Source organism: Gasterosteus aculeatus, chromosome Y, assembly GCF_964276395.1.
Source record: "Gasterosteus aculeatus chromosome Y, fGasAcu3.hap1.1, whole genome shotgun sequence".
Lineage (NCBI taxonomy): Eukaryota > Metazoa > Chordata > Actinopteri > Perciformes > Gasterosteidae > Gasterosteus > Gasterosteus aculeatus.
The window spans coordinates 1,573,211-1,600,936 of record NC_135709.1 but is presented as its reverse complement, the minus strand read 5'-3'; the positions used below and the strand labels follow the sequence as shown (position 1 = coordinate 1,600,936).

At 51.6% G+C, this 27,726-nt stretch overlaps 4 protein-coding genes across 6 annotated transcripts; 3 read left to right on the top strand and 1 right to left on the bottom strand.

Moving 5' to 3' along the window:
• The first annotated feature begins 789 nt into the window (after positions 1-789).
• LOC144390768 (vacuolar protein sorting-associated protein 4A) lies at positions 790-8,325 on the top strand. The gene is made up of 11 exons (XM_078097154.1): positions 790-1,182; positions 1,647-1,758; positions 1,862-2,006; positions 2,105-2,166; positions 2,337-2,456; positions 4,389-4,545; positions 4,665-4,813; positions 4,983-5,064; positions 6,246-6,465; positions 6,560-6,700; positions 7,252-8,325. The coding sequence occupies exons 1-11, from the start codon at positions 1,162-1,164 to the stop codon at positions 7,351-7,353; spliced, it is 1,311 nt and encodes a 436-aa protein (XP_077953280.1). The 5' UTR covers positions 790-1,161; the 3' UTR covers positions 7,354-8,325.
• On the bottom strand, positions 7,832-13,595 carry LOC120809253 (cyclin-dependent kinase 10). Of its 2 annotated transcripts, XM_078097158.1 has the most exons (14): positions 13,468-13,595; positions 12,808-13,124; positions 12,032-12,104; positions 11,874-11,945; positions 11,664-11,766; positions 11,490-11,571; positions 11,321-11,388; positions 11,158-11,210; positions 10,159-10,228; positions 9,888-9,947; positions 9,545-9,668; positions 9,314-9,453; positions 9,161-9,213; positions 7,832-9,080 (listed from the first exon to the last, which is right to left on the bottom strand). In XM_078097158.1, exons 2-14 carry the CDS (start codon positions 13,105-13,107, stop codon positions 8,986-8,988), a joined length of 1,293 nt encoding a protein of 430 aa, XP_077953284.1. In that variant the 5' UTR covers positions 13,108-13,124; positions 13,468-13,595; the 3' UTR covers positions 7,832-8,985. The 2 variants fall into 2 exon arrangements, with proteins under 2 accessions (XP_077953284.1, XP_077953285.1); XM_078097159.1 differs by lacking the exon at positions 13,468-13,595 and having other exon boundaries at positions 12,808-13,006.
• On the top strand, positions 12,201-20,568 carry LOC120809254 (charged multivesicular body protein 1a). Of its 2 annotated transcripts, XM_078097165.1 has the most exons (9): positions 12,201-13,076; positions 13,528-13,851; positions 15,300-15,486; positions 16,243-16,262; positions 16,346-16,423; positions 17,172-17,318; positions 17,423-17,551; positions 17,662-17,855; positions 20,007-20,568. In XM_078097165.1, exons 3-9 carry the CDS (start codon positions 15,480-15,482, stop codon positions 20,026-20,028), a joined length of 597 nt encoding a protein of 198 aa, XP_077953291.1. In that variant the 5' UTR covers positions 12,201-13,076; positions 13,528-13,851; positions 15,300-15,479; the 3' UTR covers positions 20,029-20,568. The 2 variants fall into 2 exon arrangements, with proteins under 2 accessions (XP_077953291.1, XP_040018867.1); XM_040162933.2 differs by lacking the exons at positions 12,201-13,076; positions 13,528-13,851 and adding an exon at positions 14,624-14,729.
• Positions 20,569-20,988: 420 nt separating this feature from the next.
• Positions 20,989-24,461, top strand: LOC120809251 (P3 protein). Its single transcript, XM_040162928.2, has one exon. The coding sequence runs from the start codon at positions 22,558-22,560 to the stop codon at positions 23,953-23,955; it is 1,398 nt and encodes a 465-aa protein (XP_040018862.1). The 5' UTR covers positions 20,989-22,557; the 3' UTR covers positions 23,956-24,461.
• Positions 24,462-27,726: the final 3,265 nt, after the last annotated feature.

The following is a 27,726-nucleotide window of genomic DNA, read 5'->3' as shown; positions in this document are numbered from 1 at the left end:
AAAAATAAAAGTCCCTAAATGTTCACACGTCTTAGTAATGGATATTATACAGTGTGTGGAAATGCTAAATCAAAATTGTATCATTTTATTTTATTAAACAAGTCAAGCAACCTATTTTTAAAGTTCAGTACGTGAACAAAACATCACATGAAGCCATATTACTTTATGTATAAAACGTGATAGTGTAGCATGTTCAGTAAGTTACCGGCGGACAGCATATTCACGTCAGAAGTCATGAAAGTTCGATGTATAGTGAGACTATCAAAAAGGCATTTGTAAAGTGTTTTTAAGTAATCATCAAACCCATAATAAAGTCATATGAAAAGTCAAATTCTAGTTTGTCGAAAAAGCCCTTATATAGTATGTTGACCTAAATTCTTAAAAGTCATAGTATGATAAATCAAATAAGGATTTAAACATCATTGCATGGTAAAAAAAAAACGGTTGCCTTACTCATCTCCGGGTTTGAAGGTGACCTTTGACCCTTAGCTGCATGCTGGCCTTTTAAAAGCCCTAGAATACTATAAAAATACAACAAAGGGAGTAGAACGGCATTGTATTATGTTTACTAAAGGCATCAAAAGTCCTAGTACAGTAATACATATTGATGAGAAGTAGTACTTTTTTGATGTGTAAATATCTTATTTGACAATTTCCTCTCATCTCCGGAGGCCAAAGCCTGGAAGATGTTCAAATTGGTAAGTGGCGACTTTGAAATAAATACCCACGATTCTACGTGACGTTGCCACGGTCACGTGATATGTGCAAAGCGTTAGTTAAAGTCCTTTTAGAGTTTGATAGTGATACTGACGACCGCCACAGACCCGAGGGTTCAGACTCAAATCACACACTTGTGTCCTGCAGGTGGCGGTAATCATCATGTAACCAACCATTACAGCAGCAGCAGAAGAAGAAGAAGAAAGGGAGGAGAAGAAGAAGAAGAAGAAGGGGGAGGAGCCTCCTTGTTGCTGTGGTGTTGTCTGGTCCGTGCAGGGTGTCTTATTAGCTAGCGGTTAGCTTAACGCACTGGTTTTGTCATGTCAAGAGCAACCTGTCCCCTCGCTACTCGGGGCCACTGACGGGTTCTTTTCATTCAACACGCCCGCGTTTGGATAGTCGGGGGATATAAATCTGAGCCGCGGCGTGCAAGAGGGAGATGAAATGACAACGTCAACATTACAGGTAGGCTACTGCCGGCTAGCCGCCGTTAGCTCCCCGCAGCCCGGACTCTAGCAGCCGCTAGCACGGACGGCTGACGCTCGAGCCCGTCATGTCTGAGCCAGCGGGAAATAAACACAAGCTCATAAGATCACTGTGAACAATAAACGGAACGATATGAACTCACTCACGGCGAGGGTCGTATCTGTGCGCTGCACATGGGGAGAAAAACACACACACGGTTTAACGCGACGCGGTGGAGCATTTTAATCCCGATTCAAGCCAATTTAGTCGTAGAATCCGTGAAACGTTTAGGATCCCTTGGTGCAGCATGCTATTTGGTGCTATTGAATGCTACTAGCGTGACTAGTTTTCGATCCACCCCCCCCCCGTGTTGACATCCCCGGACCCACGTGACGATGACTAACTTGGGTTTTCTGTATCCGTCTCACACCCACATCGCTCTGACCGTATTTCCCCGCCTGCAGAAAGCAATTGATCTTGTTACCAAAGCCACAGAGGAAGACAAGGCGAAGAATTATGAGGAGGCCTTGCGTCTGTACCAGCACGCTGTGGAGTATTTCCTTCATGCCATCAAATGTGAGTGCAGCAGGCCGACGGCTGGTCCATTAGTTCTTAGCAACCTTCCTGTTGTTGGGTCTTCATTCACATTGTGGTTTGCAATTTGGTCCGTCCCCTTAAGATGAGGCGCACAGCGACAAGGCAAAGGAGAGCATACGAACAAAGTGCATGCAGTACCTGGACCGGGCGGAGAAGCTGAAAGACTATCTGAAGAATAAAGACAAACAGGGCAAAAAGCCCGTGAAGGAGGCGCAGAGCAATGACAAGTAGGTCCTCCATCTCCTGCCGTCCTCTGGGAAACGTGTTCAGAGTCTGTGGCCTCCGCTGCACTGCTGTCAACATCTGTGTTTGTATCCTGGTGTAGGAGCGACAGCGACAGCGAGGGTGAAAATCCAGAAAGGAAGAAGCTGCAGGAGCAACTTATGGGTGAGTAAATACCCGAGGGTGGGGGGGGGGGGGTCGTGTGGTAGTGAGGGTGTATTTGCGGCAGCGCTACACGTGTAGAATCACCTCCTTAAAGACGTTTCTTTCGTCTGCATCGGCCTCCTCCTCCTCCTCCTCCTCCTCCTCCTCCTCCTCCTTCCTCCTCCGTCCAGGTGCCATTGTGATGGAGAAGCCCAATGTGAGCTGGAACGATGTGGCCGGACTGGAAGGAGCTAAGGAAGCTCTGAAGGAAGCTGTCATCCTGCCCATCAAATTCCCTCATCTCTTCACAGGTACCGTGTGGACGCCCTAAGTCCGCCCAAACTTATTGAATACTTTAGTGAGAACGAAGCTATATAAAACTAAAAAGGTTATTTAGGGAAGACGTTGTGGTTTATTGCCTATTACCTCGCCCGTACATGATAAGTCAGTCAAACAAACAGGGTGAGCGCTAAAACAACAAAGTTATTATCTTATTAAAGTGTCAAGTGTATATTAGGGATGGGAGGATTCACCGGTTTCGCATCGGTAAAAGCTCACGGTTGCGATGACCCGGATCAAAAAAGTGTGCACTGGATCCCTTGTGGGATGAATCGTTTCCAACATTTTTGCATCGGTACGATCCGATGTATTCATACAGATTCGTGTGTAGGCGAACACCACTTCTCTCTGACTGTTTCTAAGCGCGCTCATCTCCGCTGCGTTCAGTGGCCGATTCTCGTGAAGTCTCGCGCGAGTTGGAGGGGAGAGCGCGTGGGAGAGCGTTACCATGGCGGATGGAGAGTTAGACGTCCCGAACACTCGCAATAAATCCAAGGTTTTGGCAGCACTTTGGATTTCCAAAGAAAGACGGGAAATTCGATAAATCTCATCCCATCTGTAAAATATGGACTAGTACACCGGCAGCACAACTAATTTATGGACGCACCTGAAGAGGCGACACGGTAGGAAAAACCTCAAAATCGGACAAATGAGTGTGATTTAGTCAATTTAGTGAGTGAGGCAGTTGATCCATTTGTTTAGAATGAAGCAAATCCTGTTGTGACTGCCAGGTATGATTAAAAAAAAAAAAAGTTACATTAAGAGAACACTTACACACACACACACACACACATGTCATCTTTTGTCAGAGACCTTGTTTATTATTTGTTGTCCGACAAATAAATAAATCATTATGCACCATATTAAATTGCATAGAATGATATTACTTTGCATCGCATCTCGTTGACTCGCACTGCATCGCAGTAGGAGTGAATCGTATCGTATCGCATTAGTAGCTTTTATGTATCTTTAATGCATCGGATCGTTGGCAGTGCATCGAGATGTGTACCGCATCGTCCTCAGGGATGGAGATGCGCATCCCTCGTGTATATTAGCGGAGAGAAGAGATGACTGTAACCGTAATACATTGTATGCGTCGTGGGGCTTCATGCAGGTGGGAATAAAAGCGTTTTTGTGGCGTGACGTCCTGGTTCTGCTGTTCGCATCTTGCCAGGACGGCTGAGTCAACCAGACCAGAGTCACGTCACCCGTAAACATTTAAGCTTATTATTTTTTTCATAATCCAAAATGTCAAGGTCAAATGTTTCACTTAATTGTAACAATTCTCCTGATCTACAAACCCTGAAGCAAAAAGTACATATGCTATTAAAAAAAAGGGACTGGGTGGATTTGATATCGGCATCGCAGGCGACTGTAATCCGCCTCCTTTAAGCGGCTCCTTTAATCCCCGACACATTAAAGACACCACACGGTTAACCAGCAAACACTATGTATTATGGCAAAATAACGAACCCGGCGTACGTCGTGCCGACACAAACGACCCGGCTGCACCAATTAATACTACCCCAACCCCACCAATCCGCCCAGTCCCACCAGTGCAAAGGTTCCTGGGTTCATCCCACAACAACACCAGGAATAATTGGATTGCTGAATAATCCCCCAAAACAAAATGCGCTCGCGCACCGTAATCCACGGACTTCCAACCCTCCATATTCGTACCGGCGAGGAGAACAGTACAATTATTAGGAGGCTTGATTTGTTACTTTTCTTTGATACAATCTGATCAGAGGATGTCAGCTGGATCTTTTATTTTATAACTCAATGCAGAACGAGTCGTTGATTTATTATATTTAATGTCACTCCTGATTGGCCACAAATGTCACTTTAGAAGTTTTGAAATGTCATCGGCGTCTCGCGAACCAACGTCACCCTTGTGCCCCCAGGCAAGCGGACTCCGTGGAGAGGCATCCTGCTCTTCGGCCCGCCGGGGACGGGCAAGTCGTACCTGGCCAAGGCCGTGGCCACCGAGGCCAACAACTCCACCTTCTTCTCCGTCTCCTCCTCGGACCTCATGTCCAAGTGGCTGGGAGAGAGTGAGAAGTACGTCCTCGCTGCTCTCTTCGACCCGCCGAAATCTCAGCGTGGTTGAGACGGAGGGGGGTCCGTCTGGGCCTCCTCGAGAGCCTCATCCTCCCTCTCGTTGTCCCGGTGTCTCCCAGGCTGGTGAAGAACCTGTTCGACCTGGCTCGCACGCACAAACCCTCCATCATCTTCATCGACGAGGTGGACTCGCTGTGCGGCTCCAGGAACGAGAACGAGAGCGAGGCGGCTCGCCGCATCAAGACGGAGTTCCTGGTCCAGATGCAAGGTGAGCCACGGGGAGGGGGGGGGGGGGGGGGGGCGCGGTGCGAGGCCTCCCCCGCACGAGCTGCGCTCGGGACGCATCAGCTTGCATCCGCACAGGGCGCCGCCCTGTGAGGCCGAAGGAGGCGGGCGGCACTCGCACGCGGGCTGACCAAAGCGCTCCGGTGTTGCAGGTGTGGGGAACAACAACGACGGCGTCTTGGTGCTGGGAGCCACCAACATCCCCTGGGTGCTGGACGCCGCCATCCGCAGAAGGTCAGAGGTCACTCGTCCTAAACTGTTGCTGGGCGTGTTTACGCATTTATTTATTAATGCCCCAAAAGAGATTTTATCCCAAGTTGTCACACATTTTTATTATTAGTCTGAGAAACGTGGCTCACTGGCTCTGACTTCAGACACAGACACAGGGTGAGGTCACAGTGAGGGGGCAGTGAGGGGGCGGTGAGGGCGCGCTGAGGGGGCAGTGAGGGGGCGGTGAGGGGGCGGTGAGGGCGCGCTGAGGGGGCAGTGAGGGGGCAGTGAGGGGGCGGTGAGGGGGCGGTGAGGGGGCGGTGAGGGCGCGCTGAGGGGGCAGTGAGGGGGCAGTGAGGGGGCGGTGAGGGGGCGGTGAGGGGGCGGTGAGGGCGCGCTGAGGGGGCAGTGAGGGGGCAGTGAGGGGGCGGTGAGGGGGCGGTGAGGGCGCGCTGAGGGGGCAGTGAGGGGGCGGTGAGGGGGCGGTGAGGGGGCGGTGAGGGGGCGGTGAGGGCGCGGTGAGGGCGCGCTGAGGGGGCGGTGAGGGGGCGGTGAGGGGGCGCTGAGGGGGCGGTGAGGTCACGGTGAGGGCGCGGTGAGGGCGCGCTGAGGGGGCAGTGAGGGCGCGGTGAGGGCGCGCTGAGGGGGCGGTGAGGGGGCGGTGAGGGGGCGGTGAGGGGGCGCTGAGGGGGCGGTGAGGTCACGGTGAGGGCGCGGTGAGGGCGCGCTGAGGGGGCAGTGAGGGGGCGGTGAGGGGGCTTCAGTTAAATTACGATGCGTTCAGGCTCTGTTCAGTTAAAATGAGCATTCAGTTATCCTGACGTGTTCTCAGGGATTCTGTTAAAGCTTTTTGGGAGAAACTGCGACACGCAGCGTGATCGGGGTTCTCCGAAAAGTTACGCATGCTTCTCCTCTGGGTTCATCTGAGCTGTGAGGGTGCAGGAAGGAACCAAGTGAAAACCCGGCCCCTCCTTCCTCCCTTTCTAAGGACTAACGTTAAAACGCCATCCGTACCATAATAACACTACTTGAGGAACAACAGGCGTTCCCATCTCTGCCTTAGATGCTCCTCAAGGCCACATACGGGCCTTCACATCACTCTGGTGGACATTTTAAACGGTTGAAACTGAGGTGGTGCTGGTGGAGGCTTTGTGAGGCTGGTGAGAAACCGGTCGTTCGGACCTCGTCCTCTTGTGTCGCGTCAGATTTGAGAAGCGCATCTACATCCCTCTGCCGGAGGAGCCGGCTCGCTCTCAGATGTTCCGCCTTCACCTCGGCAACACGCCGCACAGCCTGAGCGAGGCCGACGTGCGCCAGCTCGCCCACAAAACGGACGGCTACTCCGGCGCCGACATCAGCATCATCGTCCGGGACGCCCTCATGCAGCCGGTCAGGAAGGTCCAGTCTGCCACCCACTTCAAAAAGGTGCGCTCGCTGGGGCCGAAGGGGGGGAGGGGGGGTGTTGGTAGAATCCAGTCCCTATCCATCCCTCTCTCGTCTCCTGGGTCCCACTCTGCAGGTCCGCGGTCCTTCTCGCGCCAACAGCCAGCTGATGGTGGACGACCTGTTGACTCCGTGTTCCCCCGGCGACCCCGCCGCCATGGAGCTGACCTGGATGGATGTGCCCAGCGATAAGCTGCTAGAGCCCATAGTGTGCATGGTGAGACACGCGCACCCACACACACACACACACACACAAACACAAACACACACACACACGGTCAATGCTGCAACTTCTTCTTGAATACTTTGTATCACCAAGTACGACCTCCGTGTCTCTGAGTATCTGCAGTGATGACGACCTCATGGACTCATGGTCGCGGTTTGTTCCGTAGGGACAGACGGTCGCCATGGTTACCGTCACCCACCAAGCAAAACAATCATTCACGAGGTGCATTGACCGCTTTAAGGGGCTGAAGCAGCTGCACACACTCGCGGCTTGATTTCAATTGGAGGAAATGGCTCGTTTTTATAGATCTGGATCATTTGTAGCATCCGTGTAATTTCCTCCTTTGCACATCTCCTCCGTACCGTTTCATAAATGAGATATAAAAAATAGCATTAGGCGAAGGTAAATTCGAACGATGTCACGGTACAAATGTAATATTTATATTTAAATTTTTAAAATGATTGATGATGCTTCTGTCGTGGCATCGCCCGCGGCAACGGGGGGAAACCGTGTCCAGTAACGCGTGTCCTCCCTCTCTGCAGTCGGACATGCTGCGCTCTCTGTCCACCACGCGGCCCACCGTCAACACCGAAGATCTGCTCAAGGTCAAGAAGTTCACCGACGACTTTGGGATGGAAGGCTGAGAGACGGACCCTCGTCCCCCGTCCCCTCCGTCCCCCCGTCCCCCACTGCTGTACAGTCCTCTCGTCTCTCATCGGAGCGCTTGGTCCGCTGCCTCTCGTGGATGTCAGAATGGAGGGACTTCTTGAATCCCCGGAGGAGGTCGGACCGGAAACGTTTTGGTGTGATTTGGTAGACGGACGGTAAAAGTCTTTGCCCTCGATTTCAGACAACGTTGCAAACGCGTCACCCGACCGGCATCAGAATCCAGATGCTTTTAGTTTGTCTCTCGGAGCCCAATCTGCCCGACTGAAGGACTTTATTTTAACGTTTTACTGCACTTTGCTTTGGGCCGCAATGAAGGAACAACAGAAGGTTCTCCTGCCAGTGTGTGTGTGTGTGTGTGTCTTTGTATTCGGCTGTGCCGTTTTGTGTTATTTAAACGAATTACTCGTGAGGTCTGTGAAGGCAGCACTGCAGGTTTCATACAATGAGGTCCGCTTGATTTCCCCAAAACTTTATTGAAAAAAAACCCCGTCACAGGTTCATTTGGTGGCTGTCGTGGAGCATCGTGAGATCGTGTGAAAGCTGAACGGCACGTTGAGAAACACTTTGCGGCTTCCCATCTTCTCACGGGAGCTCCGGTGACGTCATCCTTCCCACAATGCACTTGTCTTGACTGTGAGCCACACTGACGTTGGCCCTTGTTGCTTTTATTTAAAATGTATTTCGATGAGCATTTTGTGTTACGTTATTTATACAACTTGACTGATTCTAACGGAGAGACAGTGTTTACACCTGCAGTATTTTTCCTTTTGGGATGCAACATACGCCACATGCTAAAGTAAGACGACTGCAAAGTCCCCTTTTTTAATCTGCTGTCGGCTGTCACTCATGTGCTAGCTTAGCATACGTGTGCTACCTAGCGAGTTCAGTGTAACCGTCACTACTGGATTCAACCTGCATTAATAAACTACGTTTAAAATGAACAAAAAGGCACTAGTTTCACACGTTAATCACGTCGACATATTTCGAGGCCCTTCAGTTCATTTTAAAGCCGTCCTGCGGGACGTCTCGATGGTTTCACCAGCGTTCATTTACAGTGCATCAGGGGAAAAGCTGGACGAGGAGAGGAATTGTTCACTGGCCCCCCCGAGTGTTTTAGTCACGGTGCAAAAAACAAAGGCTGACGGTTTACGACGGGACTTGATGGGTTCAAAGAAATGAGAGTCGGCCCCAAAAACACAGCGGCGGCAGCAGAGTGACGGGCTGAAGACTGTCAGAGGCGACGGCGCGTTCGGGCTGCGGTGGTCAAGAGGAAAAAGGCGGTGACTCGCGTGCTACATGGCTGCAGAAAAAAAAAAAAAAGAGAAGCCTGCATCTTAAAACGACTCAAAAGAAACGGAAATAACGCCGAAGGTTCAGGTTCAACTCATCGTGCCTTTTTGAAAGTAGAGAAAACGATCGCAGAATAGAAGCTTCTGATGCAACATCTGAAATGTGACACAAAAGGACCATTAGTCAAGGCGACTTTGTCCTCATTCGGTTCGTTCGGTGCACAGCAGGTGCTGCAGACGCCTTTTGATGCTAACCAAAAAGGTCCAAACTAGCTGGATATTCCGGAATAAATCCTCGTCCATTCCAGGAAACGTCGATCACACTTTGACCCGCTTCGGGTGGCTGTCGGCCGAGGAAGCCGCCCGCTTGTTGCGGTGGTGGGGGAAGGTCGGCATCAGGTCCGGTTCACAGGCTGCACGGAGGAGAGCGGGTCAAGTCAAGTCAAGTCCGGCTCCGGCGGGATCCACGTCCCGAAATGGTGGTTTTACTCACGCAGGGGTTTCTCTTTGAAGTAGGAGCTCTCCAAGCTGTCTTTGGCGGTGGCTCTGCAGCAGGGAAACAGACCACAATCACCTCCTGGTCCACTTGCAGGCTCTTCAGCGAGCGTTGGTGTGTGTGTGTGTGTGTGTGTGTGTGTGTGTGTACCTGCGCTGTGGGTTGTACATGAAGAGCAGGTTGAGCAGTCGGTGTCCGGCCTCCGACAGCCACGTGAATTTATTCTTCAGGTTGTTGTACGGCTGCTTCCTCAGGCTGTACTGACCAATGAGGGGCAGCTGAGAGAAACCCTGCACACACACACACACACACACACACACACTTCATTATCGCCGGACATCCCGGGCGGTTCGCTTCACGCCGAAGACGAGCGCTACTCACGGGCCAGATGTTTTGGTTGGGCGTCCCCAGCAGCTGAACGATCAGGTCGACCTGATGGATCTCGGAGGTTCCCGGCAGCAGAGGTTTGTGAGCCAGCAGCTCCGCCAGGATGCAGCCGACGGCCCTGTGAAGGGAAACCATTAGAAAATACTCCCGTCATGTCACAGAGGTGATTCAGGGTCACCTCACTAAGTAAATATATATATCATTGTATTCACAGTAGCCGATGAATACGAAATATAGTGACCACCCTCTGGTGGATTGACGTTGATTAAAAGGGGAGCTATGATTGTGAATTCAATTGTAGCGTTCATATGATCGGCGTGTGAGGTTGGAGCCTCACCACATGTCCAGAGCTGTAGTCTGGGTCTTGGTCCCGAGGAGAATCTCTGGAGCTCTGTACCTGCAAACAGACGACGGGGGAGGGGGGGGGCACATTATTGTGACAGCTCGTATTAACGGGGAGGATTACTGAGAGATTAAGGAGGATTTTCCACTGACGCTGCACAAGGATCACCTAAAGCCACACAGGGGTTACCTTCAATGCAATGGAGGGAGAGGGGGGGGGGGGGGGTTTCCCGGTAAAGAGGGCGGAGCCGCCTGCAGACACTCACCACAGGGTGACCACGCGGGGCGTCATGGGCTGCTGGGGGATGCCGTACATCCGGGCCAAGCCAAAGTCAGCTGCATGCAGGGAAACCAGAAAGAGGTCCATGAAATGCTACCGCTAAGAGTAATAACCATTGATCCATAATATATATATATTTTATATATATGTAAATAAAATATAAATATATATATATATTATATATAAAAATAAAATATGAATATATATATATTATATAAATATATATATATTATATATATTTTTTATTTATATATAATAAATATATATAATATATATATTGATATTTTATTTATATATATTATATATAATATATATATTTATTATATATATATATATAAATAAAATATAAATATAAATATATATAATAAATAATAATAAACAATAATATATATATTATTTATATATATAATATATGACATGAAATCGAACCCTTGAAGAGGTTTATCATGACAACTAAAGTTACACATTAAGCCCCTGAGGCCCCTGCTGGTGGTAAACAGTGTGCAAACAAACATGTGTACAGATGTCAGGACGGTTCTCCTTAGAGAGCACAGTCCGCTTTCTGACGAGTCACATGCAGGATCGATCTTATGTACAAATTGTTCCTCTTGTTTATCGGTGACACTTCATGTCATATTGTATTTATTTATTGTTTTTTATTTCCATATGGACCCATGTGTCTGAAATAAAGTTGAAAAAAGAAAAGATGTATATATATATATATATATATATATAGCTTGAGTTAAAGATTATTTCCCCCCAAAAACAACATGAAACTGAGACCCTTTAACCCGGATGGTCTTTAAACGTAAAGAGAGAAATGACTACACAACACGGCAAATGACCCGTTACTGTAAAAAGGAAAAAAAGGAGGTACGGAGAGGTCGAAGGTCACCGCTGGCCGTAGCCTGGGGGCAGCAGTGTAGGAATAATGGGATTACAGTGAGAGCCGCGCAGGTAGTTTGGGTTAAAAGCGCCGACTCACCAATCTTAACGCAGCCGTTATCCGTCATCAGCAGATTAGACACCTTCAGGTCCCTGGTAATGAGATTAGAGTGAGTTGTCCCCTCCGCAAGGGGGCCGCATGCAGGAACACCCTCAAAATATTTAGGCAGTCACAACTTTTACTGCCGCAGCGGGTCCCCGACCTGTGTATGATGAAGTTGTGGTGGAGGTACTCCAGGCCTCGGAGCAGCTGGCGGATGATACACTTCACCTGGAAGAGGACAGCGGAGGTGAGACGACGCAGAGGACGCGTCAAAAAGGTGTGAATTATAAAGCGCGTAGACGTTCGGGAGGTCTCGCCCCGTGTCCTACCTGAGCCTCGGAGAACGGCGTCTGCATGTTCTCCAGCAGACTGGCCAGATCCTGCTCACAGTAGCTCATCACCAGGAACAAGCTGAACAGGAAAAACAACAAACAGAAGGACGGCGTTGACGCCACCGCAGGTGTCGATAGTTCCACGGGCCGCGCCGCGCCGCGCTGCACTACCTCTCCAGGTGACTCCCGACGACCACCTCCTTCAGCTCCACGATGTTGGGGTGTCTCAGCCTCAGCAGCAGCGTGATCTCCCGCAGGCTGCTGATGGGGACGCCTGACCCAGAAGGAGCAGAACCAGAAGTGCACTCGGTAAATAAAGCCGTAAATAAAACCGGTGGGCTCATCGGGAAACAAAAAAAAAAAAACGAGGAGGAACCTCACCGTCTTTCTCTTTGTCCATCCGGACCTTCTTCAGCGCCACGATCTCCTCCGACTTGGTGTCCCGGGCCCGGTCTGCGTGGAGGACAGCGGGACAGTTTACGCACACGGCTCCATTTCTTTGGTTCCCAGTCAAACACACTTTTTTTTGCGTGACTCACACACGATGCCGTAGGTTCCCTCTCCGATGCGGTTGAGTTTCTCGAACTCTCGAACGCTCCTGCAGCTGCCGAACTAGAAAGAAACGCACGACGGCGAGTTTCATCATCCGTCCATCATCTCCACGGGGTCACGTGATCACACCGGAAGGGTCACGGGGGCTGGTGTGTTGTTGTTATGGGTTTTGATGTGTTATGTACTGTGTGTTGGAGGAAGCCCGTAATGAGATTGTCTGCTGCTTAGGACGATGACTGAAGCCGCTGCACAGTCGGACCTTAATTCCACATTAAGTCCGGGATCTAAATAATCAGTATTCTATTAGCGCGGGAAAATAGTTTAATTCATTATTTTAAACGCGAGCACCTTCCGGTGGACGTTCTCCTTCGGGTGCCAAACTCCATTTAAAAATCCACAATTTCCAAGGAAATAAAATGCGTAAGTAGCGTTGAATCAAGCGGGAATGATTTAATTTGCGCCGCGCGTCGTAAAAACAGACGCTGCGTCAACAAAACATTGAACGCAGCATTGCTGCGTTGCTGCGTTCAATGTCGAGGGGAAAGCTACACGGTGATATTTCTCCGCCATGCTTAATGTCTCCTGTGTGAAACACACGCCGAGTGTCCCACCGGGCGACGTGAGGCTTTTATACGCGTGAACACGTGATCTGCGTGTCGCGTGTGGCGTTAGAACACCAGCGCGTCGTTAAAACTACACGAGTTCTAAACGGAGTTCCGCTTCGATCCCTCCCCCGCACCCACGAACGAGCGGGTTCTCTTACCCGGTCACTCTGAGGCACCGTGAAGGTTTTATTGTTCTTGATGGACTTGAGCTTTATGGGCTCCGGCTCGTCGTCGCCTGCGGCTTCCATCTTCCCGCTCAAGACCGCGTCCAAGCCCAAGAAGACGAGAGAGGGTCCGCGGAGGCGCCGACTACACGGACCGCCGCCATCGCGCTTTCTCCGCCGGCGGGCCGATGGGCGACCAAGAGCTTTCCCGGAGTTTGAACCTTCGACTAACGACGAGAGATGTTTGGGGAGTCTAGTGAAATGTGAATGGATTGTACATGTTGCGTAACACATATTTAACGCTGTAGCAACTGGTAAAAAGAAAGAAAAAGAGTTAAAATAAAATTAATTTCAAAAACTGAAAAATCTGGCTAAATGTTGGACTAATATTGGCGCCGCCCAGCAGTTCAAGTGCTGTTTCTTAGTGTTTTGTAAATGGACTTTAAATGTTATCGTTCACCCATTTACAGTCATTCATACACTGATGATAAGAGCAACCACACACACACACACACACACACACACACACACACACACACAGACAACTGCACGTCAGTCAGGGGTGTTTTGCGTATGTTTCATGTTGATTTACTGATTATGCTTTACTTTTGATGGCTTTTACTCATAAGGGAGCGGGAAAAGCACTATTTTCACCTTCTGCAGCGCGACATGTCCGGTCACTGTCTGTCCACCTGGTTCTTCCCCACCACAAAGGGCGTGGAGGTCGGCTGGCGGTCCTTGGCGGTCTCGGCTAAGGTCAACGTGGACGGTGAGGCGTGGATGTCCTCTCGCGATGGAGCTGTGATCAGGATGGCCGGCGGGCACGGAGGCCGCTCCGCTGAATCGGCCTCCGCGTCGGGCGGCGGCGGCGGGGGCGGGCTCTCTGTAACCCAGAGGGGTCGGAGGTGGGAAGACGCGGGGGTTGACATGACCGCGCCGCACACGCACGACTACGCCATTTCCTTCTCGTCCGAGATGAACTCTAAACCTGATGACCTCCATTCACATATGTTGACCAGACTACAGGGGATTCAGAAGGTCAGGTCAGGTGAACCTGCTGGCGATGGAGGATTTCCAGCATTGCGTGTGTGTGTGTGTGTGCGCGCGCTAAGATGTGTGTTCAGTGTTTCCGCTTGGCATGAAGAGCATTGGCACCTTTTAAATTGGATTGTGCTAATTTCTTAAGAGTGTTACTGCTGCGTCTACATCATGTTCACCCTCGTTGTTGTGATCAACAACAATAATTAAGCATCTTCTATGGATTCAACTGCTCTATTATCTTTATTATCTTTTAACACAGTAGCACAGTGGAGGTATACGAGGGAGCGAAAGGCAGATTGAAGTATTTTGGCAGCCTGTTGCTAAAACCGGTTCGCATTCACTCTACGGTAATGAAGACAAGTGGTCATCTGCATGTCAGAGGACACTTTAGGCAACTTTAGGCCACCGGACTGCCGCTTTAAGCTAAACCGAAGCAGGATAATGTAAAGAATCTTGGTAAAAAAACCTTTGCCTAAAACAACAACAACAACACAGACTATGCCGAGGTCACGCGGGTTAACGGATCGATTCAACCCATACCTGTAAATTCCTTCTGGCTCGCTCCAGCCCCCATTAGGGCTCCAGTCCGCTGTGTTTACGGTCCCCACGTGTCCACACGCGACGCGCTCACATTTTGCTTGGTCCACGCGACGACGCGCTCCACAGTGGGCGATTTAAGAGCCGGCGTGTGCTACTTCTAAGCCCCCCTGCTCCCTCAGCCTCCACCCCCCCCCACCCCCGCCTGTTTTCCATCACTGGCTCAGTCTGAGACGCTGGTGGTAATCCTGCGCCCGATGGGACACGGAGACGCTGCAGTTCATGGGCAAATTGGGAACGACAACGGTCGTTTTGATTGTGACAAGAAAATACCACAAGTGGGTTGTCACGTGATTACCTTTGGATCTGAATATGAAAACGACCGTATAAGATTATTATGTGTTGTGTGTCCTTATTGCTTTAATGTAGAACAATGAGACAAGGCCTGCGCCCATTATGGAATATAAGCTATGGGGGATATAGTATGTATAGGGTGTTGTTATATTTGACCTGAGATAGAAAACATCCACTTTTTGTTCTGCTCCATCTTTCCCAGACATGCACACGCTTAGTGAATTCATTCGTCCGTTCCCTTACATGAACTTGCAAGCCTTGTTCTTCAAGAACAAGAAATAGGATTCTGCTTTGCTAGTTGCAGGTATATATTTTTTTAATTAGCTGAGACTTTAAGAGGCTGATAAACCAGCGTTACCGTGGTTACGTTACAATATATGTACCCATGAAATAATCCAAATGACAATGAACGAGTCATACAACAATGTTTGGTAACCAAAACACGCGGTAAACACAGACGTTGAGCTGCCAAATAATAAATAATACGTTTTAAGAGGGTCAAATAATCATCATCTTTAATTCCTGTTAAACATCATTATACGACGTCTCCCTAGTTACTGTCAACACACGTCGAGGAGAAGCGAAGGGGAAGACGGGAGATTCCGACCACGTGACCGCTGTGGGACCCGGAAGTCGGATCCGGCGCCTCGTCAAAACAAACTAAAACAAACCGAGAGCGTTGGGAGCCGAAACTTACATTTTCTCTGTAACCCTGGAGTGGAGTTGGTGTCGCCATGGACGGTATGTCGCATTCTAACACCCGACCGCTCCACCTTGATTGGCGTCGCCTTTGTTTTTTTAGCCGACGTTAGCTTACACAACCTACAATAAGGAATGGCTAACGTTAGCTCGTTAGCCCGGTGGCTCTAGCTAGCGTGGCTGAGCTGTCAGACCTGTTTTACCTGGTTTGTAGTTTATTTATACCCGTATTCAACTGTATCCGCCGACAAACTATTATTTAGTCAGTTGGTTTGATTTAATACCTGATACCTGCTAACAATTCACGGTAACGTTAGAAATGTCCTGTCATATTTAATGAGTGTAGTTTCGACGAAAGCAGGTCCACGCCCTCAGACACTCTTTATGTCATAAATACCTCAAACGGAAAGTGACAGCTTATTCTACATGAAGTTTTTTTCATGCTGTATTTATCGCCCCCCTTGATTGTGTGCGTATAAAAATCAGATCATATGTTTGCAGTGGATGAAGAAGCGTAACAAACACTTCTTCACTTATATTCCCGCAATGTTTTGGTTTTTATTTTGACAAAACGTCCCTCTTCGTGATTATATTCCACAACAATTCAGTTCCGGGTTTGTTTGAACCTATTTATTATTTGTCTTTTTATTTTTTATTCTTTTACAAGGAGCATCAGAGGCTCAAACATGTGAAAAAGTGCGCTGAGCAGCTTTCTCAGAGAGTGAAAAGATAATGTTTCAGTGACGTAAGTATATCGTCACAGACCGATAACTTTGTCTCCCCCCTTGTCCCCCACAGAAACGCTCTTCCAGCTAAAGGTAAGTTTCCGTTTAGGAGGTTTAACGCGTTTTTGTGCATATTAATCACCCGTTTGCTGTACGTCTTCCTTCACGGTTCACAGTTCACCTCCAAGCAGCTGGAGAGACTTTCCAAAAAGGCCGAGAAGGAGTCTGAGAAAGAGCAGGCCAAAGTCAAGAAGGTGAGTCGATACACATATATACTGCATATATATACTGTGTGTGTATATATATATATGACATGTAAAGCATCATGTCACATATGATCAGCAGACATCAGTTTTTATTTATTTATCTGGATTTGTTTGATTATTTACGCATTTGAGTGGAATCATTTTGTGAGTCACTGTTCATGCAGTTCATCTTGTGTCCCGCCGCTGTTAAAGAAAGCACATAAGCCAACATAGAGGGAATCACGTGTATCAGCTAAATAACTAATGTAATATCCACCGTGTGTAAAAATAAACACAGATATTTTATTTTATTGTACTCTATTTTCAATACTTGGAAACTAATGGAAATATTCATTAATATATTCAGTTGTATTTGCCTTTTGTTACCCGCCGCTCTATGATTGGAATTCTCTTTGTTGTTGTTATTGTGTAACAAGTCCGCAAAAATGCATATTTGTCCGGCCGAACGGCAGCAGGGAGTTCCGCCCATCCGTCAGCAGGGGGCGGAGCCTTCGTCTGATGCGTCGCCGTTGTCGTTATTGTTGTTTGCTTCCCTCCTTTTATGAACCGTTTGTCGAGCGAAAGGCGCCGGGACTCTCTGAGTGGCCGCCCCTCCGCTCAGCAGAGCCCCGCGCCCCCTCCCTCCCCAGAGCCCCGCCCCCCCACCTCGACTGTAGCGCGCGGCGTTTGTTCTCTAGATGAAGTTCACCCGAGGCGAACTGGAGTTGCGTTGACCGTGTCCCTGTCCCGTCGCCAGGCTTTGCAGCAGAAAAACGTGGAGTGCGCCCGAGTGTACGCGGAGAACGTCATCCGGAAGAAAAACGAGAGCCTCAATTGGCTGCGCATGGCGTCCCGGGTCGACGCGGTGGCCTCCAAAGTGCAAAGCGCCGTCACCATGAAGGCGGTGAGTTGCTGCGCTCAGCCCAGCGGATGCACGGCGGTGAAGCCGCCGCGCCTTTTCCCCAATGACACAAGCCGCTTTTTCCTCCTCCTTTTTCCCACCGTCAGGTGAGCAAAAACATGAGCCAGGTCACCAAATCTCTGGACAAAGCTCTCGGCTCCATGGATCTGCAGAAGGTCTCTGCGGTCATGGACAAGTTCGAGAGCCAAGTCCAGAACCTCGACGTCCACACCTCGGTGAGCGTCCGCAGACGATGTTCATTGCTGTTGGATAAACCCAGTCCTGCAGCTCCATGAGTTTTCTTTTCTCCCTCCCTCCCTCCTCCCCTCCCTCCCCCCTACGCCAGGTGATGGATGACTCCATGAGCTCTGCGATGACGCTGACCACGCCCCAGGAGCAGGTGGACGACCTGATCCACCGGGTAGCAGAGGAGAGCGGCCTGGAGGTGATGGACCAGCTCAGCCACCTGCCCGCCGGAGCCACCTCGGTGGGCGCGGAGAGCTCGCAGAGCCAGGACCGGGAGGACCAGCTGTCCCGAAGGTTAGGAGCCACGAGGAGGGTTGGGAGCCGGGCCACGAGAAGGGGAGGGTTAGGAGCCGGGCCAGGAGGAGGGTTGGGAGCCGGGCCACGAGGAGGGTTGGGAGCCGGGCCAGGAGGAGGGTTAGGAGCCGGGCCACGAGGAGGGGAGGGTTAGGAGCCGGGCCAGGAGGAGGGTTGGGAGCCGGGCCACGAGGAGGGTTGGGAGCCGGGCCAGGAGGAGGGTTGGGAGCCGGGCCACGAGGAGGGTTGGGAGCCGGGCCAGGAGGAGGGTTGGGAGCCGGGCCACGAGGAGGGTTGGGAGCCGGGCCACGAGGAGGGTTGGGTTGGAAGCCGGGCCACGAGGAGGGTTGGGTTGGAAGCCGGGCCACGAGGAGGGTTGGGATGGGAGCCGGGCCACGAGGAGGGTTGGGTTGGAAGCCGGGCCACGAGGAGGGTTGGGATGGGAGCCGGGCCACGAGGAGGGTTGGGATGGGAGCCGGGCCACGAGGAGGGTCGGGTTGGAAGCCGGGCCACGAGGAGGGTTGGGTTGGAAGCCGGGCCACGAGGAGGGTTGGGTTGGAAGCCGGGCCACGAGGAGGGGAGGGTTGGGAGCCGGGCCACGAGGAGGGTTGGGATGGGAGCCGGGCCACGAGGAGGGATGGGAGCCGGGCCACGAGGAGGGTTGGGATGGGAGCCGGGCCACGAGGAGGGTTGGGATGGGAGCCGGGCCACGAGGAGGGTTGGGATGGGAGCCGGGCCACGAGGAGGGTTGGGATGGGAGCCGGGCCACGAGGAGGGATGGGAGCCGGGCCACGAGGAGGGTTGGGAGCCGGGCCACGAGGAGGGATGGGAGCCGGGCCACGAGGAGGGATGGGAGCCGGGCCACGAGGAGGGTTGGGAGCCGGGCCACGAGGAGGGTCGGGTTAGGAGCCGGGCCACGAGGAGGGTTGGGATGGGAGCCGGGCCACGAGGAGGGTTGGGATGGGAGCCGGGCCACGAGGAGGGTTGGGAGCCGGGCCACGAGGAGGGTCGGGTTGGGAGCCGGGCCACGAGGAGGGTTGGGATGGGAGCCGGGCCACGAGGAGGGTCGGGTTAGGAGCCGGGCCACGAGGAGGGTTGGGATGGGAGCCGGGCCACGAGGAGGGTTGGGATGGGAGCCGGGCCACGAGGAGGGTTGGGATGGGAGCCGGGCCACGAGGAGGGTCGGGTTGGGAGCCGGGCCACGAGGAGGGTCGGGTTGGGAGCCGGGCCACGAGGAGGGTCGGGTTGGGAGCCGGGCCACGAGGAGGGTTTGGGTTCGCATCTGCTCGGCCGCCTCGTGGGTCCTTAAAGGTCCCACAGTGCAGGAATCACCTCAAAGGAAAAACCCTCTCGGTGACCCACTACGAGTCCTTCATCCTGTGCTGCGTTCAGGGTCGAGCTTATTGAAGGAATTCTGATGATCCTTTGATCACTGTTTTTTAAGAGAAAATCTGGACAAAACAGGGCATTTTAGGTCCTTTCCACAAGTGGGATTTTTTAAAGTTTTAAACATTACAAAAAGTTATTATTCCCTCAGTAAACACAAGTTCATGGTCTCAATCTCTAGTTTCAAGTCTTCTCCAATGAGCATGATGTTCATTTAGTAAATGATGGACCATTTCAGAATCAAACACAGGCTGTTCTTTGGGGCGGGGCTACCTTGTGATTGACAGGTTGCTACCAGAGTGTTGAACGTGCATCAATGCGACGCTCCCCAGGTTTGGAAACCTCAGTCCGGGCAACAACGTTTTCAAGCAGACGCCGCCCGCTTCCCGTGCAACGCGTCTACGGTTGCTGCCGTCGTTCACGGCGTCTCTTGGCTCCGCCCACATACACGCGGCATACGTCCTTCTGGCCCCGGAGGTCTTTCCGCGTCGCGGAGATATTACCAGGAGCCGTAAATTAGGGCAACGTGTCACAAAGAAAATCCCACGAGGGAGTCGGCGTGATGTGAAAATCACGTAGATCACGTGACACCCTGCGGAAGCTTTAGTCGGCGTGCTGCGTTCGTGCCCCACGGGTCCGGGTCGGGGTTCCTGACGCTATGACGGTTGGGGGAATGTCATTTATTTGTTTTTAAAGCTTGTGTCTCATTCCACTAAAGCCCCCCCCCCCCCCCCCCCCTCATGTCTGTCCCTCCCACGGTTGCAGGTTGGCCGCCCTGAGGAACTGAAGGCGCCCCCCCAGGAAGAGGCGGCGGCGGCGGCGGGCGAGTTTAAAGACGGTGGCGGGAGTCGTGCGTGTGCGCTTCTATCGAACTGTTCCTACCTGCAGGGCTTAATGAGCCTATCGACCCCCCCGGCTCTATAAATACTCCCACCCACAACGCTAAAAACTGCATCTATTCCTGTTTCTCCCCCTGGAACCCCCCCATTGGATTTTACCTCCTCCTCCTCCTCAGGATCTCAGGGGAGAAGATCTACCACCGTGTTTTCTGGGTCTTTGACAGTTTAAATGGACAGTTCTCGGTTCGTGTCCGACGGGGATCTACGCCTGTGGGTTGTGGTTTCGCCCTCACATCTGTATCAGACTCTTTTCTGTTTGCTTTAAACGCCTTATATCGAATGCAGGTGCTCGCGTAGGCGTCCCGCCAGTGCCTGAAGGACCTCAGACCAGAGAGCAGCGGGCTTCTTCTGGTGTGATGCTTTGGTGTCGGCTAACTTCACTTTTAACACTGAAAATAAAGTAATCATCCCCACGAGTCCGTCCCAAACTGTGTGTGTGTGTGTAAATATATTCTTCTTCTATAATTATATTCTTCTACCTTTTTGCAGTGTGTGTTTCGCTTAATGCGATGAACGGCGTCCAGCTGTGTGGCTCCAAAACTCCCGTCGGGATGGTGTTATAAACATGATGTCTGCCCGACGTCAACACATCACGTCACATGTCCTCCACCTAATCAGCTGCGTTGGGCGCAGAAAGCATTTTGGCTCCTAATGTTATTTAACTCTCTCATGTGTGGTTCGGGGCCAAAGCGTCGCGTTCCATGTGGTCGTAGTGCAGCTGGACTGCACCCTTACGTGTGTGTTGTGTGTACACAGCGTGTGACGATGAGTGTAATTGTCGATACCACGTGACATCCTTTCACGCGTTCTTATCTGCTTTACTTTCTCTTTAGCGTTATCGCTTTTTTATTTTTATTTCTGAGGGTTTTCCGCCATTTCGGTGGGGAAATGAAGTGCGTGCGTGATGGGTAATCCCTGGCACACACACACACACACACACACCGTGGTGTTCCCTCTCCCACGTGACCGCTCCTTAGATGATGGCGATTGTGACGTCAAGGTAGCCCGGGTTACCCCGGGAGACCGGAAGTGGAGGAGGTTTCCTCTGAACAAATAAAACGCGCGTGCAAACAATCTGCAGTAACGACATCAGGCAAGGAAACGTTGGTTACGACGCCCAGATGTGAAGTGAAACAAATATTACGAACGCGAATGAGTAACACGAGCTTGAGTGGCTGAAACTATCAAACGTGTTACATGCCTTGTATCCAGAGATGGGCGGTATTTCTATTACTTGTATTTGAAACACGTATTACTACTACTATTATTATTATTTTTCTTACTTTTGAGTATTTTCTCATATGGGCCAATAAAATGTGAGATGATTGGAGTCATTTTCTATTTAAAATGGTAAAAGTACTTTCTCCACAAATAGAAAAAGAAGTTCAAGTTCAACGGATGTTCCGTCAAGGTAAATGTTTTATCTGTGTGGCAGATGTCAACTAGTTTGGGTCTGGCTACATAGCCTAATGCAGATGCATGGTGATACATAGCGATCCATGCTAACATGCGCTCTAGCATAGTGCTAGTTTCGCAAGTTATATATATACAATTTGTTTTATTTTAAAGGCATATTATTCCTGGTTTTAGTGTTTCCTACAGTTGGCCAGGTGGATCCAGGTTGTCGTCTTTTAAGAGCTTTGCTTAGTTACAGCAGTAGTGGCTCACCAGTGCTTTGTGTACATTATGAAGCCCAAACCTGAATACTTTGCTCTACCGAATTGGGAAAAAAACGAAAAGTCAATATTTGAAATACAAAATTCATGTATCGTGTATGAACATTTTCTTTTAATAGATTTATTTGAGGGGCATTTTGTATAAAACTATTCGCTTAACCCGACCTTGTATTCTATTTATTTTTTCATTTAGTTATTGGCATTTATTTTGAAACACCCGGGCGGAAGTCAAGACTTTGACCCGCGCCAGCTTGGAGGAAAACCTCAGCAGCGGACCACCGGCAGCCGAGCAGCGCCGCGCTCCGTCGTCGCCAACCGGGGGACCCGATAAACACCGGAGGACTCCGCGAGGCTTCGGTCGCCCGAGACGACCACCGTCGCGCCGGGCAGACGGAGAGGGGGAATCCGCCAGAGTGCGCGCCGGAGGGGGAGGGAGGGAGAGGGAGCGCTTGTGCCGCCGTAGAGCTGTCGCGCTCGGGCGGGGCGGCGCGGGGCGGGGCGGCCGATGTTTTGGTTCCGGGTATAAAGGCAGCGAGGAAATGGGAAGCGGACGAGACGCGGAGCCGGCCGCCGACGTGTTGTACCGGAGACTGTGATGACGTGTTTGACGTGTTGCCGCTACGCGCCGGCGGTCTGACCGTCCGGGGAGGCCGCTCGCCGGGGGAAGGGAAGTGAAGGAGGAGGGGGGAGGAAAAGAAGCGCGTCTCTGCGGCGCCCCTCCGCCTCCGCACCGGCAGTAAGATGAGGACCACATTTACATTCTGCTGCCTCGTCTTCCTCGTTACCGGCCGGGCGGACCGGGCGTGGGCCACCGGGAACCTCACCGTCGACGCCGAGCTGACGGCCGCCGCCGGCGGGTACATCTCCATCGGGGACGGCTCGTCGCGGGAGTTCGACTTCCCCGAAAACACCAACGGCGTGATCGTGATCTCCAGCCGGTACGGGGTCGCCGCGGCCAGCAGGCAGGGCCGCCAGAGGAGCCGGAAGCAGACGGTGTCGGTCCGCTCCCTGGACCCGGAGGTCCTCTCCGTACTCAACGTGACGGACGGCGGCGGCGGCGGCAGCTACGTCATCAGCATCCGCTCCGGGTTCCCGGGCCGGGCCCAGCTGCGGATCCAGCTGCTGGACCTGGACCTGGACTCGGCGCCGGTTGTGATCGAAGAGCGAACCGACTACGCCATCCGGGTGGCGCCCGGCGGCGACGACCCGGCCGCCCGGCTCGTCCAGTCCGGCGGCCTGGCCCACTTCTCCGAGAACCCCGTGCTCTTCGCCCTGCTGCCCCTCATCTTCGTCAACAAGTGTGCGTTCGGCTGCAAGGTGGAGGTGGAGGTGCTGCGCGGCCTCCTGAAGAGCCCCGTGCCGCTGCTGCTGGGGGTGCTGGGGCAGTTCCTGGTGATGCCCCTGTACGCCTACTGCGTGTCCCGGCTGGCCTCGCTGCCCAAAGCGCTCTCCCTGGGGCTGGTCATCGCCTGCTCGGCCCCGGGCGGCGGCGGCGGCTACCTGTACAGCCTGCTGCTCGGCGGCGACGTCACCCTGGCCATCTCCATGACGCTGGTCTCCACCGTGGTGGCGGCGGCGGCCATGCCCCTGTCGTCGGCCCTGTACGGGCGGCTCCTGGGCGTGCACGCCGCCCTGCACGTGCCCTTCGTGAAGATCCTCGGCACCCTCCTGTTCATCGCCATCCCCATCTCGCTGGGCATGCTGGTCAAGCTGCGCCTGCCCGCCCTCACGCGCGTCCTGCTGGCCCTCATCCGGCCCTTCAGCTTCGCGCTCATCGTGGGCGGCATCTTCATGGCCTACCAGATGGGCGCGTCCATCCTGGCCAACGTCCGGCCCCAGATCGTGGTGGCCGGGGTGACGGTGCCTTTGCTGGGGCTGGTGGTCGGCGGCGTCCTGGCCAAGGCGGCGGGCCTGGCCCCGCCGCTGAGGAAGACGGTCAGCATCGAGGTGGGCGTCCAGAACAGTTTGCTGGCGCTCGCCGTCATGCAGCTGTCCTTCCGGCGGGCCGAGGCCGACTTTGCGTCCCAGGCGCCCTTCATCGTGGCGCTCAGCAGCACGTCGGAGATGCTGCTCGTCGTCCTGGGCTACTACGTCCGGCGGAAGCTGTGCGGGTCCGGCGGCCCCCCGAGCGACGCCTGATTGTATCCGTCGTTCTTCGAAGAACTCTTTCCAAACTGTGGACATTTTGGTGTTCGTCTTCGACCGGGACGGCGATTGGACTTTTTTTTTTTTTTCGTATTTCTCATGAAAACCAAAGGCCTTTTTTCCTTTCGAGACCCTTGTTTGTTTTACAGTGTGTGTACTTTTTAAACCCAGATTATACTGTGAGGTAGTCGGTGTAAATATTCCTACCAAAATGAGACATACCTAGAAAAGAAAAGATATTTTTCTACCAGATTACTTTTTGTAATCAAAACGCAAATATTGATTTGCATCATGTTTACAAGAGGTCCATGTGTCTTAATGGGGGGGGGGGGGGGGGTGTTTTAGGGGTTAAGTGAAATTATTTGGGATGTAATCAAACGGGGACGTGATGTTCTGAAAGTATTTGCCACTGATTGTGTCTCCCGGATTTGCCAATCCATGTACTTGAACATAAGCGAGGAGAGGTGGAGAAAAGGTAAATAAAGCGTTGTTGAAGCGGGCTTCGCGTGTGTGTGTTCGCGTCAAACCGTCCCCGTCCATCAAGCGGCGACGCTTCCGTTTCGCTGACGGCGGTGAAAAGCTTTTTGCGTAACTTCACAGTCGGACTTGAGATTCCGGCTTTTGGATATTTTTGACACCGAACGGGAAGGTGAAGCCAAAAGCCTCAATCCGAGCGGCAAAATGCGAAGGTGAAAAGATTTTAGGGACAAAAGAGACACGCGTCTGCTTCAGGGGACCTTTGGTACCGGAGAACACGGTTCATCTGTTTACTCCTGATAAAGAAAAACCGCCGACCGCAGGTTCAACATCCAGAACACGCGCTCGTCATTACGCACGACAGCTGCTTCCTGTTTCTTTCTTTAGAGCCAGTTTAGCGGGAACCAGGGCGGGTGGGGGGGAAGGGATTATTACGTAAAGGCCGCACTTCCTGTTTACGCGTCGAGAGCAGCGGGCAGCTTTCTTTTCAATTCGTTTTTTGTGGTGGGAAAACAAAGGGCCGCTCAGACGGGGCCTGCGTTCGGCCCGGCAGACCTGACGGGAGCTCTCAGGAATGCGCTCGGGCCGTAAGGCCCCGGCGTCTCCGGGGGGGGGCCGCGGTGACTGTACGACGAGCAACATGATCTCTCTCTCTCTCCCGAGTCGGGGCCGTTTTGGCGCTTCTGCGTGGGGGGGTTACGACACCAACCTTTGGTTTGGAGAACTATTGACTTCTTGCCACCAGAGGCACTGACCCACATGGAGCGAATGGTTTTAAATACATGGTCGTCGTCAGCAACGGCTCCCCACAAATTGACAATAAACAACTACAAAGGTAACAAAGACACACTTAAACGTTGTAAAAAAACGGAACAAAAATGACCATGATTGGACAATAAACAACTAGGATGACACTAAATTACTGCAAAGAGACACAACGTGGCCACAAAGTGACGAAACGTCAACTAGTAAACACAGGACCTCTAATCAGCCGATGCACGCTGGTGCCGAGCGTCGCGTGCATGGAACCCCGCGTCCTCGTCGCTGTGCGTCCGCATCGGGGAAAAGGGACACGAGGGAGACGGAGGGGAGGCGAAGGCGGCGAAGGCGACTACAGCTAATAGGCCGCACTGAGGCGTTTGGACTCCCAACCAACTGTGAAAAGAAGCGAAAACGACCAAAAAGACACACAAAGCCACTACAAAGATACACAGACTCAAAAGGCAAAGAGACAATGAACAACTTCAAAGAGACACAATGTGACGGTGTCTAGTTCAGGCTTGGTTTTATTGTTTTAAATTGAATTTGATCAAATATTATTTATTTACTTACAAATGTCAATTTCTGGCAAATATTCACCTGGAAAACACATCTGACTGCCGTTGTGACGCCTGTGACGGCAAAAAACAGAAAATAATAGTTCAAGAAAAAAATGACTAAATTAAAAAAAAGTACTGGCCGATTAAAATAGGCCCTGATGCACTCGGGTCCACTTTCTGGTGTTCATGGATGCTGTTGTGCTCGAATGTAGCAACAAATTAGGGTAAATAAATACAAATGTTACATGATCTCTTGTTAAACGACGTATGAATAAATAAATACTTCTGCATTAATAATAAACCATTGTAATACTTAGTAAGGGTTGGACAAGGACATATTATACAAGCACATGTTATCCTGTCTGGATGATATGTACTTTTTTCCAACCCTGTTCTTTGTCTTTATAAGCGACCTTTAGTGTGCAGCGCCTTTAAATGCAATGTGGCACATTTACATTGCTGTGTACCTCCGTCCAAGGAAAGAACCTGAACACTTCTTCCACCATCAATGTTGTACGTAATGCGACAATGGCACGCAATTTATGATCTATTGAGAATAAAAAGCTTGTGAGGCTGCCACGACCGAGAGAATCCTGGAATTAGGAGGCAGTGAAGAGAGACTTTTTCTGGATTTTTTTTTTTGCCAGTACCCATTACACAGTTCAAGGGGGGGGTTAGGAAGTTAACATTCTCCAACCGCTCAATCAGTTCATCAACCCTTGGCATTGGATAGGAATCAAAAGGCAGACACAGCATTTAACTTTGAGAAGTTAACGCAGAATCTCAGCTTCGGATCATCTTTCTTTGGAACCAAAACCACCGGGCTACACCAGCATCTCCTCCACTTCCTGCTTTGATCCTGGGACCAGTCTGGCCAGCTTTTTTTTGTAAGGCCACTGCCACTTAGCCAGGAGACCACTGTCTGACGTTGGTAGCAATAAAAGAACTTTCCGGCCTTATCATAACTCCTCCTCTGGCGCTGCTGCCCGTCCGTCAGATGACCACTGGCAAGCTCCTGTTATCGGCCATATATGACATATGACAGCTCCCTGCACTGCTGTTGTGCCATTGGACCCTCCCGGGCATCCTTCAAGACATCCATGGGACCCCCTCACTGGATGCCCATTTAGCAGCTGGAAAGGGTGAACACCCTGTGGAGGCTTGTGGAACCTGTCTGTATGCAAACAGCACAAATGGCAGCCATCGGTCCCAATCTGACCCACAAACTTCTTCAGCATAGACTTGAGGGTCTTGTTGAATCGGTTTGTGGATGGTAGGGACAGGTCTTACCCTGTCCTGTCTCCTCTCGCTCTCTCTCTCTTGCTTGGTTTCCCCCCCCAGGGACTTCCTCATTTGCTAACGGCAGCTTTTCCCCCTCTGCTTAACTGACTTGTTCTTGCTTGTTTTTTGACCTAGTAACAGCTGGCAAATTTTCGCTGGTGCAGCTTCCTTTAGCCTCACGCGATTGCTTGGCTATCGGTTCCGCCTGAATAGGTAAATCAGAGCCCAACACAACCTGATAGGGCAGGTGATTAAACACCCCTACTGAACGCAAGTAGTGTTGACCTTCAACTTTCATAGCTACCTCAGCTATGGAGTAACGTACTCTGTCACCATGAATACAGAAAACATCAACTGTCTCTTTACAAAACATGACCCTTTCGTACCCTAGACATTCTGCCTTAGGATGTTCCTTTTGGCCGGAAGCATGACAAGCTAAGAGGGCTTTGTTTCTTGGCTCAAGTGCAGCTGGGTTTGAGGGGAGGGAGCTACGTCCTGTGTTTGCTCTAAACGCATTACTAACTTCCCTACTCGATGGGGTGGGTGAAAGGTGCCCTTTTACTGGTTGGCGGGCAGCTAAAAAAACTTCTGGCAGTTCTGCTGCTTCTTTGGAGGACCTCAGGTTTCGCTCTCTAATCCAGGTACAAAGGTCTGGATTCAGGATTTTGAGAAACTGCTACAAATCCTT